We start from the raw sequence: 23,986 nt of genomic DNA, 5'->3' as shown, positions 1-23,986 counted from the left end.
TCTATCACATCAGACAAATCTTCACCCTCATAGAGGCTTTCAATGTATTCTTTCCACCTATCAGCTCTCTCCTCTGCATTTAACAGTGAAATTCTCGTTGCTCTCTTAATGTTACCACCGTTGCTTTTAATGCCACCAAAGGTTGTTTTGACTTTTCTGTATGCTGAGTCTGTCCTTCCGACAATCATATCTTTTTCGATGTCTTCACATTTTTCCTGGAGCCATTTCGTCTTAGCTTCCCTGGACTTCCTATTTATTTCATTGCTCAGCGACTTGTATTTCTGTATTTCTGATTTTCCTGGAACATGTTTGTACTTCCTCCTTTCATCAAACAACTGAAGTATTTCTTCTGTTACCCATGGTTTCTTCGCAACTACCTTCTTTGTACCTATGGTTTCCTTCCCAACTTCTGTGATGGCCCTTTTTAGAGATGTCCATTCCTCTTCAACTGTGTTGCCTACTGCGCTATTCCTTATTGCTGTATCTATAGCGTTAGAGAACTTCAAACGTATCTCGTCATTCCTTAGAACTTCCGTATCCCACTTCTTAGCGTATTGATTCTTCCTGACTAATGTCTTGAACTTCAGCCTACTCTTCATCACTATTATATTGTGATCTGAGTCTATATCTGCTCCTGGGTACGCCTTACAATCCAGTACCTGATTTCGGAATCTCTGTCTGACCATGATGTAATCTAATTGAAATCTTCCCGTATCTCCCGCCCTTTTCCAAGTCTACCTCCTCCTCTTGTGATTCTTGAACAGGGTATTCGCTATTACTAGCTGAAACTTGTTACAGAACTCAATTAGTCTTTCTCCTCTTTCATTCCTTGTCACAAGCCCATACTCTCCTGTAACATTTTCTTCTACTCCTTCCCCTACAACTGCATTCCAGTCGCCCATGACTTTTAGATTTTCGTCCCCCTTTACATACTGCATTACCCTTTCAATATCCTCATACACTTTCTCTATCTGTTCATCTTTCAGCTTGCGACGTCGGCATGTATACCTGAACTATTGTTGTTTGTGTTGGTCTGCTGTCGATTCTGATTAGAACAACCCGGTCACTGAACTGTCCACGGTAACACACCCTCTGCCCTATTTTCCTATTCATAACGAATCCTACACCTGTTATGCCATTTTCTGCTGCTGTTGATATTACCCGATACTCAACTGTCCAGAAATCCTTGTCTTCCTTCCACTTCACTTCACTGACCCATACTATATCTAGATTGAGCCTTTGCATTTCCCTTTTCAGATTTTCTAGTTTCCCTACCACGTTCAAGCTTCTGACATTCCACGCCCCAACTCGTAGAACATTATCCTTTCGTTGATTACTCTATCTTTTTCTCATGGTGTCCTCCCCCTTGGCAGTCCCCTCCCGGAGATCCGAATGGGGGACTATTCCGGAATCTTTTGCCAATGGAGAGATCATCATGACACTTCTTCAACTACAGGCCACATGCCCTGCGGATACACGTTACGTGTCTTTAATGCAGTGGTTTCCATTGCCTTCTGCATCCTCATGTCGTTGATCATTGCTGATTCTTCCGCCTTTAGGGGCAATTTCCCGCCCCTAGGACAAGAGAGTGCCCTGAACCTCTACCCGCTCCTCCGCCCTCTTAGACAAGGCCGTTGGCAGAATGAGGCTGACTTCTTACGCCGGAAGTCTTCGGCCGCCAATGCTGTTACACCATCAAATAGAGCGAGGGAGAAACGCCTCCGAATGAGCCCTCATTTCTCGTATCGTATCTTCGTGGTCCTTACGCTCGATGCGTGTTGGCGCCAGAGAATCGTTGCCTTTCCTTCAGTGATTTCCTTTCGAGTTCTCGATGCATCTCCGTAACACTTACGTGTTGATCGAACCTACCGGTAAAAAGTCTAGCCGCCCGCCTCTCAATTGCTCACGTCTTCCTTCAGTCCGACCTGTTACTGATCCGAAACACTCAAGTAGTACTCAAGAATAAGTCGCACCAGCGTCCTATATGCCGGCTCCTTCACAAGTTAACCACTTTCACCTAATATTTCCCTATAAACCGAAGTCGACCATTTGCCTTCCCTACCACAGTCTTCACAGGCTCGTCTCATCTCATATCGCTTTGCAACGCTACCCCCAGATATTTAAACGACATGACTGTGTCAAGCAGGACAATAGTAATACTGTATCCTAACAGTACAGGCTTCTCCTTCCTACTCATCCACTTTAACTTACTTTTTCCACACTTAGGGCTAGTTGCCGTTCATCTCACCAACTGTAAATTTTGTCCAAGTCGCCTTGTATCTTCCTATAGTCATTCAACTTTGGAACCTTACCGTACCCCAAGGCATAATCAGCAAACAACCACACATTATTGCTCATCGTATTCGCTAATTCAGTTATGTTTGTAGAGTACGACAGCAGTCCTATTAATTTTCGCTGGGGCCCTCCTGACGATACCCTTGTCTCTGATGAACAATCACCACTGAGGACAACATAATGGTTTCTATTATTTAAGAAGTCTTCGAGCCAATCACATATCTGTGAACCTATTCCATATGATCGTACCTTCGTTAACAGCGTGCAATGGGGCACCGTGTCAAGTGCTTTTGGGGAATCTAGAAATATGGAATTTGCCTGTAGCCCTTCATCCATAGTTCTCAGTATATCATCAAACAATGGAAAATCCAGGATGGAATATAACAATGCCAGAGAAGGAAAGTTGCTACTCACCGTATAGCGGAGCTGCTGAGTCGCGATAGGCACAGTAAAAAGACTCACACAATTAAAGCTTTCGGCCATTAAGGCCTTTGTCAGAAGTATACACACATACACACATACGCACACACACACACGCACACACACACACACACACACACACACACACACACACACACTCACATAAACGCAACCTGCACACATATCTGCAGTCTCAGACAGCTGAGGCAACACTGTGAACAGCAGCACCATTGCATGATGGGAGTGGCGAGTGGGTGGAGGTAAGGAGGAGGCTGGGGTGGGGAGGGGGAGGGATAATATGATGGGAGTGGCGGACAGTCAAGTGTTGCAGTTTAGACGGAGGGCAGGAGAGAAGGTGCTGTGGGGGGAGGGGGGTAAGTAGCAGAAAGGAGAGAAAATAAAAGACTGGGTGTGGACCACCCTGATCTTAATGACTGCTTCACAACCTGTGCCATATGGATCCTTCCCACCAACACCAGCTTTTCTGAATTGCACAGGTGGGAACTTTCTCTGCAATACATCCTACTTTCCCATAATCCTCCTGGCCTGAACCTTCGTTAGTCACTGTCCTCACCCATCCACCCCCCCCCCCCCTACCCTGTTCCCATTCCAGCACTACACAGCTGTCATTTCACCACCACACCCAGTCTTTTATTTCTGTCTAAACTGCAACACTTGACTGTCCGCCACTCCCATCACATTGTCCCTCCCCCTCCCCACCCCAGCCTCCTCTTTACACCCACCCAATCGCCACTCCCGTCACGCACTGGTGCTGCTGTTCGCGGTGTGATATCAGCTCTCTGAGACTGCAGATGTGTGTGCAAGTTGTGTTTGTGTGTGTGTGTGTGTGTGTGTGTGTGTGTGTGTGTGTGTCTACTGCTGATACAGGCCTTAATGGCCGAAAGCTTTAATTGTGTGAATCTTTTTATTTTGCCTATTGCGACTCAGCATCTCTGATATATGGTGAGTAGCAACTTTCCTTCTATGGTATTGTCTCAGTATATCACGTGAGAGAAGAGCAAGCTGAGTTTCGCACGAGCAATGCTTTCTAAAACCATGCTGATTCGTGGACATAAGCTTGTTATTCTCAAGAAAGTTTATCGTATTCAAACTGAGAATATGTTGAAGGATTCTGCAGCAAACAGAAGTCAGGGATATTGGTCTGCAATTTTGCGGGTCGTGATTTTACCTTTCTTGTGTACTGCAGTCACCTGCGCTTTTTGCCAGTCGCTTGGGACTTTGTGCTGTGTGAGAGATTCACAATAAATACAAGCTAAGCAAGGGGCCAATGCCATAGAGTACTCTTTGTTAAATGGAACTAGGACTACATCCAGACCTGGGGATTTACTTGTATTCAAATCTTTCAGTTGCTTTTCAGTTCGTATGTATGTCGTATTCACGACATGCGTAATGGAAGTTCGAGTGTGGGGGCGAGTGACAGATGGTAAGTCTGGGTGTAACTTTACTGTGTCCGGCTGCAGGACGCGCGTGCTGCTACAGCTGGGCAGCGCGGTGGCGGTGCGGGACCTGCTGCTGGCGCTGGCCGCCGTCGACGCGTTTCGGCCGTCGTGGCTGTGGCGTCCTCAGGACCCAGACTCGTGCCGCTGGCTGGGCGTGGCGCTGCACTACGCGGTGCTCGCCGCCGCCGCCTGGACTACGGCGGCCGCCGTGCTGCAGCTTCTTAGACTCGGCACCATCATCGGCGCTCAGGTACCTGCAACCGCGCACGATTGATAGAGGGTGACAATTATTGAACTATATTAAATAAAATCGTCATAACATCTGAATGGTTTGCGTTAGAACCTTCAAACTGCACGGTTGGCTGTGACGCATGATGGGAATTACACTACTGACCATTAAAATTGCTACACCACGAAGATGACGTGCTACAGACGCGAAATTTAACCGACAGGAAGAAGATGCTGTAATATGCAAATGATTAACTTCTCAGAGCATTCACACAAGGTTGACACCGGTGGCGACACCTACAACGTGCTGACATGAGCAAAGTTTCCAACCGATTTCTCATACACAAACAGCAGTTGACCGGCGTTGCCTGGTGAAACGTTGTTGTGATGCCTCGTTTAAGGAGAAGAAATACGTACCATCACGTTTCCGACTTTGATAAAGGTCGAATAGTAACCTATCGCGATTGCTGTTTATCGTATCGCGGCATTGCTGCTCGCGTTGGTCGAGATTATATTACAAAGAGGGCACATTGCGAATAAAAGGTTACAAAACCAATACTGTTGGCGGAATATGGAATCGGTGGGTTCAGGAGGGTAATACGGAACGCCGTGCTGGATCGCAACGGCCTCGTATCACTAGCAGTTGAGATGACAGGCATCTTATCCACATGGCTGTAACGGATCGTGCAGCCACGTTTCGATCCTTGAGTCAACAGATTTAGGTTAGTTCTGGTCCTGGCAAGATTACAACGGTATATTACAAAGAGGGCACATTGTGAATAAAAGGCTACAAAACTAATACTAATCGAAAAATAATTCACTATTTCCAATGGTGGATTCATGGTTTTGAGGTCAGTATGAGTAACCCCCATGAACCATGGACCTTGCCGTTGGTGGGGAGGCTTGCGTGCCTCAGCGATACAGATGGCCGTACCGTAGGTGCAACCACAATGGAGGGGTATCTGTTGAGAGGCCAGACAAACGTGTGGTTCCTGAAGAGGGGCAGCAGCCTTTTCAGTAGTTGCAGGGGCAACAGTCTGGATGATTGACTGATCTGGCCTTGCAACATTAACCAAAACGGCGTTGCTGTGCTGGTACTGCGAACGGCTGAAAGCAAGGGGAAACTACAGCCGTAATTTTTCCCGAGGACATGCAGCTTTACTGTATGATTAAATGATGACGGCATCCTCTTGGGTAAAATATTCCGGAGGTAAAATAGTCCCCCATTCGGATCTCCGGGCGGGGACTACTCAGGAGGATGTCGTTATCAGGAGAAAGAAAACTGGCGTTCTACGGATCGGAGCGTGGAATGTCAGATCCCTTAATCGGGCAGGTAGGTTAGAAAATTTAAAAAGGGAAATGGATAGGTTAAAATTAGATATAGTGGGAATTAGTGAAGTTCGGTGGCAGGAGGAACAAGACTTCTGGTTAGGTGATTACAGGGTTATAAACACAAAATCAAATAGGGGTAATGCAGGAGTAGGTTTAATAATGAATAGGAAAATAGGAATGCGGGTAAGCTACTACAAACAGCATAGTGAACGCATTATTGTGGCCAAGATAGATACGAAGCCCACACCTACTACAGTAGTACAAGTTTATATGCCAACTAGCTCTGCAGATGACGAAGAAATTGAAGAAATGTACGATGAAATAAAAGAAGTTATTCAGATAGTGAAGGGAGACGAAAATTTAATAGTAATGGGTGACTAGAATTCGAGTGTAGGAAAAGGGAGGGAAGGAAACATAGTAGGTGAATATGGATTGGGGCTAAGAAATGAAAGAGGAAGCCGCCTAGTAGAATTTTGTACAGAGCACAACTTAGTCATAGGTAACACTTGGTTTAAGAATCATGAAAGAAGGTTGTATACGTGGAAGAACACTGGAGATACTAAAAGGTATCAGATAGATTATATAATGGTAAGACAGAGATTTAGGAACCACGTTTTAAGTTGTAAGACATTTCCAGGGGCAGATGTGGACTCTGACCACAATCTATTGGTTATGACCTGTAGATTAAAACTGAAGAAACTGCAAAAATGTGGGAAATTAAGGAGATGGGACCTGGATAAACTGAAAGAACCAGAGGGTGTACAGAGTTTCAGGGAGAGCATAAGGGAACAATTGACAGGAATAAGGGAAAGAAATACAGTAGAAGAAGAATGGGTAGCTCTGAGGGATGAAGTAGTGAAGGCAGCAGAGGATAAAGTAGGTAAAAAGACGAGGGCTGCTAGAAATCCTTGGGTAACAGAAGAAATAGTGAATTTAATTGATGAAAGGAGAAAATATAAAAATGCAGTAAATGAAGCAGGCAAAAAGTAATACAAACGTCTCATAAATGAGATCGACAGGAAGTGCAAAATGGCTAAACAGGGATGGCTAGAGGACAAATGTAAGGATGTAGAAGCTTATCTCACTAGGGGTAAGATAGATACTGCCTACAGGAAAATTAAAGAGACCTTTGGAGAGAAGAGAACCACCTGTATGAATATCAAGAGCTCAGATGGCAACCCAGTTCTAAGCAAAGAAGGGAAGGCAGAAAGGTGGAAGGAGTATATAGAAGGTTTATACAAGGGTGATGTACTTGAGGACAATATAATGGAAATGGAAGAGGATGTAGATGAAGACGAAATGGGTGATACGATACTGCGTGAAGAGTTTGACAGAGCACTGAAAGACCTGAGTCGAAACAATGCCCCCGGAGTAGACAACATTCCATTAGAACTACTGACGGCCTTGGGAGAGCCAGTCATGACAAAACTCTACCAGCTGGTGAGCAAGATGTATGAGACAGGCGAAATACCGTCAGACTTCAAGAAGAATATAATAATTCCAATCCCAAAGAAAGCAGGTGCTGACAGATGTGAAAATTACCGAACTATCAGTTTAATAAGTCACAGCTGCAAAATACTAACGCGAATTCTTTACAGACGAATGGAAAAACTGGGAGATGCGGACCTCGGGGAGGATCAGTTTGGATTCCGTCGAAATGTTGGAACACGTGAGGCAATACTGACCTTACGACTTATCTTAGAAGAAAGATTAAGAAAAGGCAAACCTACGTTTCTAGCATTTGTAGACTTAGAGAAAGCTTTTGTCAATGTTGACTGGAATACTCTTTTTCAAATTCTAAAGGTGGCAGTGGTAAAATACGGGGAGTGAAAGGCTATTTAAAATTTGTACAGAAACCAGATGGCAGTCATAAGAGTCGAGGGGCATGAAAGGGAAGCAGTGGTTGGGAAAGGAGTGAGACAGGGTTGTAGCCTCTCCCCGATGTTATTCAATCTGTATATTGAGCAAGCAGTAAAGGAAACAAAAGAAAAATTTGGAGTAGGTATTAAAATTCATGGAGACGAAGTAAAAACTTTGAGGTTCGCCGATGACATTGTAATTCTGTCAGAGACGGCAAAGGACTTGGAAGAGCAGTTGAACGGAATGGACAGTGTCTTGAAAGGAGGATATAAGATGAACATCAACAAAAGCAAAACGAGGATAATGGAATGTAGTCCAATTAAATCGGGTGATGCTGAGGGAATTAGATTAGGAAATGAGACACTTAAAGTAGTAAAGGAGTTTTGCGATTTAGGAAGTAAAATAACTGATGATGGTCGAAGTAGAGAGGATATAAAATGTAGACTGGCAATGACAAGGAAAGCGTTTCTGAAGAAGAGAAATTTGTTAACATCGAATATAGATTTAAGTGTCAGGAAGTCATTTCTGAAAATATTTGTTTGGAGTGTAGCCATGTATGGAAGTGAAACATGGACGATAACTAGTTTGGACAAGAAGAGAATAGAAGCTTTCGAAATGTGGTGCTACAGAAGAATACTGAAGATAAGGTGGATAGATCACGTAACTAATGAGGAGGTATTGAATAGGATTGGGGAGAAGAGAAGTTTGTGGCACAACTTGACTAGAAGAAGGGATCGGTTGGTAGGACATGTTTTGAGGCATCAAGGGATCACAAATTTAGCATTGGAGGGCAGTGTGGAGGGTAAAAATCGTAGAGGGAGACCGAGAGATGAGTACACTAAGCAGATTCAGAAGGATGTAGGTTGCAGTAGGTACTGGGAGATGAAGAAGCTTGCACAGGATAGAGTAGCATGGAGAGCTGCATCAAACCAGTCTCAGGACTGAAGACCACAACAACATGAGTAACCAAGTTTATATACAGTGCATACATACACTTTTCATTCTACAACACATTATGTAAACATAATTCAAAACATATCAAAGAATTACAACTGTAAAGATGCTGCATCTCTACAAATACACAGATGTTATTAAAGAAGATACAGGGGATACGCAAAATAATGTGAACACTTTACTTACATGGAAATAGTTTATTAATAATGGGTTGGACCCTCATTTGCCTGTAATATACAGTAGCTGCGATTCTTCTCGGAATACTGGTGCATAATGATTGTATAGTCGCCAGTGGAATGTAATGCCAGTCTCCCATCAGAACCTCTTCTAACTCCTGTAGTGACGAGGGAGGCGGAAATCTGCTCCAGAGTCTGCGCTCAAATACCGCCCACAAGGGTTCGATAATGTTCAAGTCCAGTGACTGTGCTCGCCACAGAACACGCTGCAGTTCAGTTGCATGCATCTCCTACCACGATTGTACTGTCCTGGCTGTGTGAGTGGGTGCATTATCGTCCTGAAATATGCCATCATTGTTGGGGACAACATTTGAATCGTGGGGTCCAGCTGATCACCTAAAATGTTCACATAACCGTTGGCTGTAAGACGGCCTTTGCGAGTAATGATGGGACCAGCAGAATACCATGATATAGCTGCCCACACCATCACACTTCCATCTCCCTGCTTACCTGTTGGAATCAAGCAATCAGGATTGTAGGTTTCTTTTGGAGTTCTCCAGACGTAAACCTGGCCCGATGTCTGAAATAAGAAAAACGTTTACTCGTCGGATCATATGACCTGTTTCTACCGATCAGACGTCTAGGATTTATGCTCCTGACGCAATGTTTTACGCTTCTTTCCGTTGGTTGTCGTCACTAATGGTTTCGGTATAGCAGGTCGTCCATGAATATTCGCTTAATGTTCTCGACGGACAGTGTCGATAGATACGGGGTCTCGAAGACGGCTAATGAGCTCTGCAGTCACTTAAGCCGCCGTAGTTTTGTGTTGTTTTGATACAATTCGTGTTAGCGTATTACGATCTCTGTCACTTAGTTCTGATCTGCGCCCACTATTACGTTTACATGATGATATCTTTCCATGTTTTGTGTAGTCTGTCATGACTGTTCAAACAGTTAGTTGCTCTTGAAACATTCAATAAATTGAAACTTCCTGGCAGATTAAAACTGTGTGCCCGACCGAGACTCGAACTAGGGACCTTTGCCTTTCGCGGGCAAGTGCTCTACTGGCAGAAGTAAAGCAGTGAGTACCGGACGTGAGTCGTGCTTCGGTAGCTCAGATGGTAGAGCACTTGCCCGCGAAAGGCAAAGGTCCCGAGTTCGAGTCTCGGTCGGGCACACAGTTTTAATCTGCCAGGAAGTTTCATATCAGCGCACACTCCGCTGCAGAGTGAAAATCTCATTCTGGATTCAATAAATTGGCTGTCTTGGTTACTGAAGCTCCAGCTAATTCGGTCCCCACAATCGGCCCTCTTTGTAGCTCTGTTAGGTATTTCATTTCACGTCGACCTTGGCCTGTGAATGCAAATACGAAGTGTGTACTACTCGCTAACAACCTGCACTGATGCCTAGTCCGTACTGAACGCGCACAGTCCAACGTGACACGTGCTTTACCTGCACTGTTAACCATCAAACATAACCATACAGTTACTACCATTGTTCACATTATTTTGCCTATCCTCTGTACAAAGCCATTATTATTAGTTATACAGGATACCGTTTACAAAACGAGTATCTACATCTACATATCTACTCTGCTAGCCACCAAGCGGTGTGTGGCGGAGGGCATAATTCGCGCCAAAGTCATACTCCCCCCCCCCCCCCCCCCTCCTCTGATCCACTCGCGGATCGCGCTAGGGAAAAACGACTGCCTGAACGCTTCAGTACGAGTTCGTATTTCCATTATCTTTGAATGGCGATCATTACGAGATTTGAAAGTTGGTGGTAATAATATGTGCCCTACATCCTTGGCGAAGATTGGATTTTGGAATTTAGTGAGCAGCCCCTAACGTTTAGCGTGTCGTCTATCTGCAAGTATGTCCCACTTCAAACTTTCTATGAGATTTGTAATGCTCTCTCGGTGGCTAAATGTAGCAGTCACGAATCTTGCCGCTCTTCTTTGGACCTTCTCAATCTCTTGAATCAGACCCACCTGGTAAGGATCCCATGCAGACGAACAATACTCTTAAGACTGGACGAACTAACGTATTGTAAGCTATTTCCTTTCTTGAAGGACTGCATCGCTTCAGGATTCTACCGATAAACCGCAATCTAGAGTTAACCTTACCCGTTATTTGTGTAATCTGATCATTCCATTTTAGATCATTTCGAATAGTCACACCCAGATACTTAACTGATGTTACCGCTTCCAAAGACTGATCATTTATTTTGTACTCATACATTAATGGGGATTTTCGCCTCGTTATACGCAGGTAGGTTACACTTACTAATACTGAGAGATAACTGCCAGAGATATGTGAATATGTCAGTTGCAGATTTCGTTATCAAATAGTTGCACTATTAATGTATTTGTTCCTTTAGGAAAGAAAAAAGTTTTAAAATTACTGAATAAACTGTGGCTGCTGTACTCTGTTTGTTGGTTCAACATGTTTTCAGAAGATTTTTCTTTGTGTAACAGTTATTTCTAATTGTTGTAGTAGATAAAGGCTTTTTACGGTGCTTTTCTGTTTGGAGTAAAGTTAGGCTGTTGTGGGTGTCAGTCTGTCAACGTAAAGGAACATGTGGCTGGCTGTTGTGGATTTGTCAGAGTGGTTAAGTCTAAAAGCGTCAGTGTGTTTTTTTGTGACGCGTGAACAAAAGACAAAGACGATGAGTGATAAGCTGCTCAGAAAACAACCTGTTGAAATCAAAGATGTTCAAAAGATTTGTATTTTGTTTGACTTCAATACACTAACTTCAATAAAGGCAGGAGTTACAATACCCCTTCTGGGTGATTTGCACAGGCGCTGTTCCCGCACGTGGTGCTGGTGAGCTCGGCGTGTTCGTGGCTGTCGCCGCTGGTGCCAGTGGGGGCGCTGGTGGCGACATCAGGGCTGGAGGGGGGCTACCCGCTGCGACAGGACATCGCCACGGAGTTCCTGTGCTACCCGCAGGGCGTCGCCCTCTACACAACCGTCGTCTTACCAGTGGCGCTGTGCACGGCCGCCAACGCCGCCATCTTCCTCTACTTGCTGCTGGTTATCCTCTTCCCTGTACGCCAGGACGAGGTTGACCTAGGAATCCGACGGTAAGCACATTTAGAGCTACAAGTATATTCCTGACCTTGTCAGCTGTTGATGTGTGTGAGCCTCGTTACCGGCGCATTAGTATCATGTTTGCACATAGTGTTTCGTTCACGTTTGAGATGCCGATTTCTAGAAAACTCCGCGATACTGATGTATAGAGGGTGTTTGGAAACTCCCAGTTTCTAGACTTGTAGAGGGGAGTCATTTAAGCATATAAGTGCCGATCGTGTCAGTGGATAAGACAGCCAAAGTGGAACACGAATTCATCTGATTAAACACATATCGTAATCCTCGCCATTGATCACGTCAGCCCCAAATTTCAGCGGTCTACATGATACAGCCACTACCTACACTGTTTACAGGAAAATAATCCTTCTCAGAACGATTTTCATTTGGCTGTTCAGTCTTCTGACTGGTTTGACGCGGCCCACCACGATTCTCTCTTGTGCCAGTCTCCTTATCTCAGAGTAGCACCTACACCCAACTTTCTTAGTTATCTGGTATGTGTAGTCTAACAGTCTTCTCCTAGTGTAACTCTCCGCTATGGTTTCCCGTAGTCCCCTGATACCTTCATATGAAACTTTCTTCTGTAACCCTGGATCTCTATCGCTTTTCTTTTCTTTTTTTTTTTCTCACACCGCTGTACAACAGACGCAAATCCTGAGAAACGTTTTTCTCAGCGTAAAGCCTGTATTTGTTACCACTATACTTCTTTCGACGAGAATATTTTTCGTTCTCTTTCCTTTTTTTAATACCTTTCATTTCTTATCGCTAAAATTTGTGATCTTTTGTAGTAAATGACCTAATGGAAAGTCAGAGAATTTTGATTTAGTACCGAGAATGTTACCCACACAGTTGTCCTAAATGTGTGATTTTTTTACCACATCATCTTTCGGGATCACATTATCCACTTGTCAACCTGTTTAAGTTAACATGAGAATAGACGCCGTCACAAATTAAAATTAAGAGCAAACATGAATTGTTATACATTGCCCGACATTGCCCTACTCTGTTTATGCCAGCCAGCATAAAAAAATAAAATACACATCCATTCTCGTGATGCGATGTGAATCTTTATATGCATAGTCCTACAAATAACATCAGAATAGAATAGTCAATATTTAAATTTCATTTCCTGTTTCCCTACAATAATGAGTACATCACGTTGCATTTTTGCTTGTTATTTTCATTGATTTTCTCAATCGTTCTGATAATTCAGGTTCAGGTTTTTAATTTTTATTATGAACCTAGTACTATTTATGTATGAGTTAAAACTTCTGCTGTTCATATTTTCATAACTCACTGATAAGCTGGTTTTAATCGTGTGAGAACATAATTTCAGATCCCTACCTCGAAACAGGTGGAATCCACAGTCAAGTTAATAACACAGAATGAAGGGCTTTGCATATATTAATGAAACATGTTTACCTTTTAAGCTACAGAGTAATCTACCTTCAGAAGTATGTTAAAAGAATAACTAACAGTATTTCGACTAACAATAAGTCAGTTGTTATGTCATGAAATATCGTCAAAATCATGAATAAGCTATACCAAAAAATAGAAATCTTAGGATCTTGTGCCCTCCTGGATAAATCTCTGCCGATGACTGTGGTCTGGTCAATTGTATGAATATGTGGTACATGTGTGATGGGACTTCCACCACTTTTACACCACAGCAGCTTCTCTTCCCCTCCAGAGTGGATTCACTGAGGAGTCTCTGTAGGACGTCCACTTGAACTGTAAAACCTTAGAAGTTAATGCAAGGTAACATAGGTAAGAGGGATCATGTTAATGGATAATTTTTTGGAAAGAATAGACGTTTCCAATACAATATACGGCCGAAATTTCAAATAATACTTTTGAAAGCCAATGCAGATTAAGGTCTTTTATTGCGTACAGTATTCTGTATCGTAATTCCTGCCCTGCTTATTTTTCCTCGTGCTATGCTGAGTATAAGTAAGTAAAAAGAGAAATTGAAGAGAACAATGTCCTCACTGCCATTCAATCAAGCACCTTATTATTTGTTGATATAAAATACAGGTACAGTGGCATTTATTGAGATAAGGACGTGGTAAAAAGCGTTTTCTGTTGCTAGCTCAGTGTTTGATAATATAGATAAAGTATTTCATTTTATTTGTGTTTTTCTTGCCATGTTCTAAGTTCAGAGGTATTGTGGATCCAAGAAAAAAACTTATTGCATCATAGCGACTTTTTGTCGACTAAACCATGGTGGGATAATACAAAAACGAGTAACACACATGGCACAGTGTGCTGTGACCAATTTGTTTTGGCACAATCCTTAGTTATATGCCCCTGACCACATATTGTGAGCGTTTGGCCCACGTAATTTGAGTCTTAAATAAGCAAGGTTGGAAAGCCAATGCATCTGATTGATAATACATGCAACTGGGTCGCTGACAGAATAGAAGCGAGCCACAATCAAAAATAGGTCGGGTTAGGGGTTGAATGTCTACTGCAGAGAGATTTCATGAAAATAGTGAACATTATTTGATTTGATTTGATTTGGTTTTTTATTGGTCCAGTTTTATCATATAGCACAAATTGTACAATGGATATTGGACAGGTCACAGATAAGTTACAATAATACATAGTATTAGCAATTAAAATTAGGTACCTATTGTAATTAATTTTGTTACTTATTCAGAAATTCTCTGACAGAATAGAAACAGTGCTTTATTAGAAATGCCTTTAGTTTAGCCTTAAATATTGGATGAGTGATATTTTTTATTTCCTCTGGTATCTTATTGTGTAGTATTACACCAATGTTAATTATGCTCCCCTGATAGGTGGTTGTTCTGTGATATTTTTGATGTATTTTTGATTCCCTTCTGCTACTACAGTTTGTACACTTTTGTTCTGTAGCAGTTTGCCTGTTTTCAGGAGGTTGTCCCTAGTGAAGAAGATAGTTTCAAAACTGAATAAACTTGGACTTTTAGAACACCAAGCTCAGTAAAATGGGATTTACAGGACTCCATCTTTTTAAGGCCACAAATTATTCTAAAAGCTCTTTTTTGCATTCCAAAAATTCTTTACAGTGAGTTGAGTATCCCCAGAAAATGATCCCATATGGGATTAGTTAGTGGAACTGTGCATAGTATGCCTGCAGTACTGTTGTTTTGCTTGTTGTAGCCTTTAAAGTTCTTAGGCCATAGCACACAGATGATAGTTTTCTACACAAGTTATTTATATGTGTGTCCCACTTTAAGTCTTGCTGAACCCAAAGACCCAAGAATTTTGTGACAAATTTTCTAGGGGATCATTTTTTAATTGGACTTGAATAGGCATTTGATTAGTTGGAGGAATTAAATGAAAATCGACACACACAGTTTTTTCAGTATTTATAATGAGTTTGTTTTTTGTGAACCACTCAGAAAGTCTTCATAGAACTTTCTGCTGTGGACCGCAAAGTTTCTGGACTGGATCCAGTGAGTAATATGCTGGTGTCATCGGCAAACAGGATAGTTTTAGTAGGACTCATATATTCAACTAAGTCGTCCACATAAATCAAGAAGAGTAGTGGACCTAAGATTTGGCCCTGTAGTACACTATATTTTATTGGTAATTCCCTAGAAAGAAAGAAGTTGTTTCTTGTTTTATTCATTTTGTTGAATTCATACTGAAGTGATACCTTCTGACTGCTCTTTTTTTAGATATGAACACAACCAGCTATGTGCTACACCTCTTACTCCTCATCTTTCTAATTTTTCGAGCAGAATGTTATGGTCCAGGACGTCGAAGACTTTTGACAGATCTAGAAAAATACCTGCAGCTAATTTATGCTGATCAAGGGATTTTAAATCTGTTTCTCTCACTGGAAATTTTTATGTCTTTAGTTACCCATTGCTTATTATTGTTAAGTTTTATTGTTTTTACTACTTTTGGAAATGCCACATTAAAATAGTGAAGAAAGATGCTCTGAAAACTCATGTACATGCTATCATCATTGTTCTGAGTTGCGATGCTTTCCCAGTTCTCCTTCGCCACTAAGAGATTAAAAATTCTAATATTATCTTCAGAAAAGGTTCTTTTTTAACTACTTTTCAGGAACTGCGACTACTTGTTGGCATTTCTATACACAGCAGCTGTGCCTCATGATCACTATAACCCATGCTCAGTACTCTGCTTGTGAATCTGTAAGTTGTTTCTGAGATGAATATTTGGTCAATAATGGAATTTGTGCATTCTGTTAATCTTCTTGGACAGTGTATTGTGGGGATCATATTGAATGTATTGGTCATATTTATCAAAGCATCTCTGCCGCTGCTGTCTTTTGAAAAATCAGTATTGAAATCCACACAAAGCACTATCTTCATATTTAGTGTACTGATCTTGTTCACCAGAACCTCTAGTTTATTCATGAAGACTGACAAGTTTCCACTTGGTGATCTATATATGTTAATAACTATGAAATTAAGCTCTGGCAGTTTGGGAATGGAAAGTTCAAAGTCTTTTTCAATTGAGACAATATAACTTTTACTGACATCACAGAACTTTATTTGTTCTTTCACAAAAATAGCAGAGCCACCATGTTTGGAAAACTCTCGGCTAAAATGACTTGCTAATATACGTCCTGAGGTTGAGGATAATTTTACTTCGTCATTTCGTAGCTAATGTTCAGTAATGCAAATTATGTCTATGTTTAGTGCATACTGTAGTAGTGCTTCCAACATAGAAATTTTATTTGTGAGCGACTGAACGTTATGGTGTAGTATAGTAAAATCTGGGTACTTAGTAACTTTAGTTGAAACGGTTTCTGATTCTTTATTTAATGGCATTTCCAATACAGCACTTACCCTAAAAAAAAAAATTGCTGTACCTTTCTTGCGTGTGGCTTCTGTTCGCTGGTGGCAATCAGCAGGCGACTTAACTTCTGGAACTTGTAAAGTTTTGCTTCATCCACCTCTGTCTTCTTCAGTTTAAACCGTTTTGTAATTTTCGTTTGGCTGACGACTTGATTGATTGTTTCTTGTCTAACCGGTTTAAACCACTTCGTAATTTGCGTTTGGCCGTTGGCACAGCTTGGAACTCGTCTAAAGCACTTCTTAATCTCCGTTTGTTTGTCACTTGTACTTTTTTCTTCACTCTTCTTCGAAATGCGAGTACATATTTTTTCGGCTAGTAATTTCTTTCCTGGCGTATTTAAATGAAGTCCATGGACTGTATGGATGAGGAGAGGGGAAGCATTCAACAGCAGTGCATTGGAGCTTGACCAAGTGCTAAAACCAAGCGCCAAGGTCACCATCCTGCTTTCGAAATGCCTGAATCCCTCTGAAAAAAAAAAAAAACTCTTCAGGCGCGACCCGCCCAGTGCCCTCCCCTCATACAAAGGTACCACGTGGTTTGAAGTATCTAGTGTCGTGTAAACAATATCCAGTTCAGGGTAGAGTCAGGGAAGGCTAAAGTGATTTCCGTCATTTGTCGAACCTGGGATACCTGGGAACGGTGTTCTCGTTTTCTGTGACATCATATTGGGAACTCTTATGCCACTACATGTCTATCTGTAGAGTATAGAGATAACATCCGGCAGTGCTGCTTTGCCGTGGCGCATAAAAACGTGAGTTCTCTTTGATGGATAGTTAGACATGATGGAAGACAGCTGTAGAATCCCAATTAGAAATTTTGGAAGAGGAGTTCACCTCGTACTGAATGCCAGGTAAATGAGTATGATTATACACGATTAGAATTTCAAATAGATTGCATGACATGAAGAGTGAAGCATCGAGAAATGGAAGAGGAAACGAAATGAAATTTCATGGGTTGAGAGAGCATGTAATGTTATTTCAGTTTTCACAATATCGAGTCAAATTTGCAAAGGCCACTTACTGCATGACGTTGTACCCGCTCTGGCCTAGATGCATATACAGAAGTATTTACTGGTGCCACAAAACCGTTGTATCCTCAGCTGAGGAGAGCTGGGCTAGAACTGTTTCAACTGGTCCGGTATCCTTGATACTGACACTGCAATGACGTCCTAGCTGGTCCCACACATCTGTATCATGGAGAGATCAGTAGATCTTCCTGACTGTGGGAGCACGTTGTGGTGGTCATGGCAGTTTGCGCAAGGGACGATAATTCCGTGGCCTGGCTGCTTCTAGGCTATAACAAATTGCACAAGATGACACAGAATTTTGCAGGGAATCCATCTCGGATGGCAGGCACAGATGTGAATGGATTAACATATACTTGGCGCTCAGTACGACGATCTTCTCTTGTGATGTTCAGTAGTGTTAGACCGACACGTGGACGACGAGAATGTCTGCCTTCACCCTCCCATTCAGATCAACACTCAGCCACTGTCACATCCAAATGCCTCAGAACCTGGATATTGCACGATTAGACTATACGACCAGAAGGAGCCCCACAATGAGGCCTCTTTCCAACTCTGTCCTGTGCTGATGCCAACGGCTTTGGCACGATAGGAAAATCTGTTCTCGCCCACTTACCAAAATTAAGCAATCTCAGGCACAGCTAATACTTGTATGAGTGACAGTCTGATTACAACAGATGCCTTTGGCTCAGGGACACGCAAGTCACCGAAACTGAAAATGGCTCTGAGCACTATGGGACTTAACATCTGAGGTCATCAGTCCCGTAGAACTTAGAACTATTTAAACCTAACTAACCTAAGGACATCACACACATCCATGGCCAGGGCAGGATTCGAACCTGCGACCGTGGCGATCGCTCGGTTCCAGACTGAAGCGCCTAGAACCGCTCGGCCACTGCGGCCGGCCACAGAAACTGCATCAAGTTCAAAGACCTGCACCAGGCTGTTGGCCATACAGCATTACTATTACATTTGGTGATGATGACACAGCCTCACACGAACACGCGGCATCTCCATGTGCTTCACAGTCGACATCTGTGTTACTCACATTCCTGATATGCGCTACCAGGCCTTGTAAAAATATTAAACACGAACACTAAAGCATTCTGGAGGCACAGAGAAGTACGGCTCCAGTCACTTTCAGACTCGCCGATGGTGTATACGTGTATGAAGTTACACAGACATCCGACAATGTCTTCTGGGTGTTTCAATTCTTCTGTCAAGCAGTTTCAGTAGTCGAAGCAAGAAACGTACGGCTCCTGATTATTGCATTTCTTCTGGGACGTATCGACATCCACAACTATACTCTGCAAACCAGTGTGGTGCGCATGGCAGAGGGTACTTCGTATTGCACCATTCAGCATGTCTGCTTCCCGTTTCATTCACATACGGAGCGTGAGAAGGTCGATTAGTGAAACGCCTCTGTGGCAATTAAACAACGTAGTCTCGCCTTCTCGATACCACACAAAGCGACTTCTTGAACCTTTGAAGGTAGGCTTCATAAGAGAGTTTGCGTCTAGCTTCATGTATCCGCCAGTTCAGTCTTTTCAGCATTTCTACAACACTCTGCCGTGGGTCAAACAAAGGTGTTACCATAGGACCGGCCCATTTCATATGTCCTATCTGGGTCGGTTATCACTCACTTGGGCAAAATTCTAGGATGTGTAGCGCGATTACTTTATCCTGCTTTTTCCTAGTATCCTAGGAATGAAGTGAAGTCTGCCCTGTCTTCATCTACGCCTGAGGCTGTGTTTACGTTCCATTAAATGTCCATACAGTTTGTCACACCCAAGTATTTTGAGAGCATCCTATTCTCTTTTAAATGTAATCTAAGTACATAACTCGTTTGACTTCAGTGAATCCGGCCGTTGTGGCTGAGCGGTTCTAGGCGCTTCAGTCTGGAACCGCGCGACCACTACGATCGCAGGTTCGAATACTGCCTCAGGTATGGATGTGTGATGTCCTTAGTTAGGTTTAAGTAGTTCTAAGTTCTAGGGGACTGATGACCTCAGATGTTAAGTCCGATAGTGCTCAGAGCCTTTAGAACCATTTCTGACTTCAGTGAAAATATTTCCTTTCTACGAAGGATTTTGTTCCATGTACGAATAAACGCGATCTGACTCCTTTTGTGAAATATTTGAAGGCAGAAAGGGCTTTCATAGCACAACGGTAAATATAGCGGTTCTTGACCGAGGTTTACGTAATGGGCACATGACTGCGACCAACGTACCTAAATCTGTTAACACAACCGGAAAATACACTGCATGATCACTACGGAAGAGTAAACTTCTTTTGTATAGCCTCAAACCTACATGTAAAAAGCACTAATCAGAAAAAGCACTCAACATATTCAGCATCAGCACATGTCTCGAAGTTCTCAGCTCTTCAGACCTACCTTGCATTTCCCGTAATACACTCACAAAAAATTATGTAATTTTCTAATAGCAGCTTATCAAAATAATGATTTCGCTGAAGGGAGAAGGTATTCAGTTAAGAGTGCTCGAGTTCACGACAACTTAGACAAAGAATAAATGATCATATGGTAACTAACCAAGGAATCGTAATAAACTGTAAATATCTTCTGGATGGAAAACTGAAGAGAAATTTGGAATAATTACTGATTAATGTTCTAGAAAATCAACACTTTAATCAGCAGTGAAATTAAAGACTTCCTCCATCGGACCACATAGGTCACAATTACGATAAAACATCAAAATTAGAACAAAAAAGCCCCATATAATTTCTGATCCCAGTAGTAATACTAAATAATAATAGTAAATGGTAATGTTTCCAGAATGAGATTTCCACTCTGCAGCGGAGTGTGCGGTGATATGAAACTTTCTGGCAGATTAAAACTGTTGGCCCGACCGAGACTCGAACTCGGGACCTTTGCCTCTGAGGACCGGGCGTGAGTCGTGCTTCGGTAGCTCAGATGGCAGAGCACTTGCCCGCGAAAGGCAAAGGTCCCGAGTTCGAGTCTCGGTCGGGCACACAGTTTTAATCTACCAGGAAGTTTCATACTAGTAATGTTATCTATGGCCTATATTCACGGATGAGTTAACGAAAAACCGATTTTGTTCTTTGAACATGGAACCAAGTCTCTCGCTTTGAAGAACGGATATAACCTTGATCATAATGAAAGCACATCTATAAATCTGGAAAATAAGCAGACTATTAGGCCAAAGTGCGTGAGCATGCAACATTATCACCACAAACCCTTGTAGGCTGAAGCATAATGTCATCAAAATTAAACGTTAGAGAAACTAGCGGAATCTGAACCAAGGAAAGTGCAGGTGACGCCACGCGATGTGATTACTCCAGAGCGGAACCGCAAGTATTCTCTGTTCCTCAGTCCAAATCGGTACCGCACTAAAAGAGAATTGATGCATCTGAAAACGACTTCAGCGTATAGGTATACATGAGGTTTTGCTATGGAGCAAGAGAGTGTGGCATTCCTAGCAGACTAAACCCGTGCATAGTGTCTTCAGACCTAACCAGCGACTTGTAACTCCTGTAAAGACAAATGACATGGAAGACGTTTTCCAATGAACGACTTTCATTTTGTTTGACTTGATTGCTTCCAGTTGTCGCTAACTGGCGCTGTAGTCATCAGGTTTCGTTTCGTTGTATGCAGAGATTGTCACTTCTGAACATTTAAAGCACGTTGCCATTATTGGACCACTTTGAACTCTTAGCTAGATCTGACTGAATATTGGTGCAGTTTTTTTCCATAGAAACATACACTTATGCACACTCAAAAGAAAAAAAAATTGTCTACTGTAAAAGCGGCAGAAAAATCGGACCATTTGACAATAACAGGATAATCACAGGACCAGAAAAACAGGGCTCACATTGTTTTCATCTATGCTCCAAAAGTGCCAAGGATAACATACTTTATGACACAGGTTATGGAGCTGACTGAATGTTCGAATCGCAGTGTCAGATCCTGGATGCTAAGCAGTATACGGCACAGTGGTCATAAAACGCCTAAGAATGTACTTACGCTCACTATCTACTGTACAGGCCAACTAAGATTGGAAGACCAATTTTACCAAGAAGTTTATTATTTTCTAAAGCCGCCCATATTCGTCTTTCGCAAGTTGAAAACATAACTTTGCACGTTTTTGAACGAAGATTAAAGCCACAAAACTACATTGTACGAGTATATGGAGTAATTTGTTCAAAGAGACTATTCTCACATCAAGACTCTGTATGTCCATCTTTTTAGAAATGGTTGTTGGACTCCGCTGTTCGATAGAGGACGTCAAATTAAACAACTTTCTGCCGTAAATTTTCAACCTTATTTTAATTGGCAAACAGTTTCAGGGTTTTATTACACCATCTTCACGCCACTGACCGACGTGTACGAAGAATCTACCCAGGTTGTGGTGAAACAGGAGCCAGCAATACTGGTATTAGTAGATATTTGCTACAGTCATCTCTTCAACCATCACCAGTCGGCAGGTGATGGTTGAAGAGAGGACTGTAGCAAATATCCACTGATACCAGTACTGCTGGCTCCTGTTTGACCACAACCGGGATAGATTCTTCCTATACGTCGGTCCGGGGCCTGATGATAGCGTAATAAAACGGTGAAACTGTTTGCCAATTAAAATAAGGTTGAAAATTTACGGCTGAAAGGTATTTAATTTGAGACCCTCTGTTCGCACACCTCTTGTTCGTGGCGTAAGGGATTGAAGAATGTACTGGTAAACTGAAGGTGCAGAGCTGGATGTTACATGCTCTCATTTTTTTTATCATTTGTGCTAATTCGCAAGAATGGCAAAAAAACGCGATGTTTCGGACAATGTGTAGGAAGATTATGAAATCGAGAAGTGAAATAGCTGTCTTTACTGCATATCGGCTTCGCTATATTTCAGATACGTACTTTTCTTCACGTAGCTAAAGGCGCGAAAGATGTGGTGTCTTGCGGCGGAGAAAATATCCGACCACAAAAGCAACATTTGGAGAGCTATTCTTAAAAGATAGAACGGAACATAAAAGCGTTACCAATTCCGCGTAAAATATGTTATAAATTAGTAAACCTACACGTAATACTTACTATCCGTAACTGTTTAAAGCATTAGTTACAATTTCCCAACAAACTTACGACAGAACACTTCGACCAAAAGCGAACGAGTAACGATGTGTAGATGTTAGTGAGAGATTAGACATTGCAAATGTGAAATTCAGGTGCATTAATAACCGATGTAACGGCCAGCATCTTGAATTGCAAGCATACAAACGTGCATGCACTGCGTTGTACACGTGCCGGAAGTCAGTTTGTGTGATGGAGTTCCATTCCTGTTGCACTTTATCAGTCAATACAGTTATGGTCAACTCTGTTGGTGGATTACACTTGAGTTGTCGTCCGATAATGTCCCATATATGTTCGATCTGTTGATCGAGTAGGACAAAGCAACATGTTGACGCTCTGTTGGGTTAAAACAGCCGTATTTGGGTGAACATTATCCTGTTGGAAAATCCCCTGGAGTGCTGTTCATTAATGGCAGCACAACAGGTCTAATCCCCAGGCTGACGTACAAAACTGCGGTCAGGGTGCGTGGGATAACCACAAGAGCGCTACTGCTATCACACGAAATTGTAGCCCAGACAATAACTTCAGCTGTAGGTACGCTGTGTCTATCACTAAGATAGGTTGGTTGCAGGCACTGAGCTGGCCTCCTCCCAACCAACACACGACCATCACTGGCACTGAGGTAGAACCGCTTTCAACAGTAAACACAACGGACTTCCATCCTGCCCTCCAGTCAGTTTTCATTTGACACCACTGAAGTCGCAAATGGCGGTCGTTTGGGATTAGTGGAATGCACCCTACAAGGCTTCGGCTCGGATCTGTCCTCGAATTAACACTATGTAAGATTTAGTTCTGTCACTGTGGTGCCATCTGCGGCTCAAATTGCTGCAGCAGATTCAGTACGAGGCGCCAGAGCCATCCGTCGAACAAGTTGGTCTTGCCATTCGGTTGTGACTCGAGGTCGTACGAGTCCGGTCTTCTTGTGACCGTTCATTCCTGCGACGGTTGCCGGCAATCACGTACAGTGGTTACATTCCTGACAAGTCTTTCTGCAGCATTGCAGGAGAAACACCCAGCTTCTCGTAGCCCTATTACAGATCTCTTTCAAACTCAGTGAGGCGTTGGTAATGACGTCTCTGCCGCCTTAAAGGCATTCTTGACTAACATCACCTCACCACATCCAGTCTCAAAGGGTACATACGCTCACGACTATTACTGCATGTATTTAAAGCAAACCTGATTTTCATCCTCATAGTAGTGTTACTAGCGTCACTCTTATGCGACTGGCGCGA

The 23,986-nt window shown here is 42.6% G+C and overlaps 1 protein-coding gene across 1 annotated transcript in view; it reads left to right on the top strand.

Moving 5' to 3' along the window:
• Positions 1-23,986, top strand: part of LOC126336488 (latrophilin Cirl-like) — a 254,196-nt gene that overhangs the window by 187,284 nt on the left and 42,926 nt on the right. Inside the window, exons 11-12 of the mRNA XM_050000231.1 lie at positions 4,197-4,425; positions 11,527-11,810. Of these exons, the coding sequence (XP_049856188.1) occupies positions 4,197-4,425; positions 11,527-11,810 (513 nt within the window). The remainder of the gene's footprint in view (positions 1-4,196; positions 4,426-11,526; positions 11,811-23,986) is intronic.

This window comes from Schistocerca gregaria, chromosome 2, assembly GCF_023897955.1.
Source record: "Schistocerca gregaria isolate iqSchGreg1 chromosome 2, iqSchGreg1.2, whole genome shotgun sequence".
NCBI classification, from domain to species: domain Eukaryota; kingdom Metazoa; phylum Arthropoda; class Insecta; order Orthoptera; family Acrididae; genus Schistocerca; species Schistocerca gregaria.
This window is presented reverse-complemented; position numbering and strand designations above follow the sequence as displayed.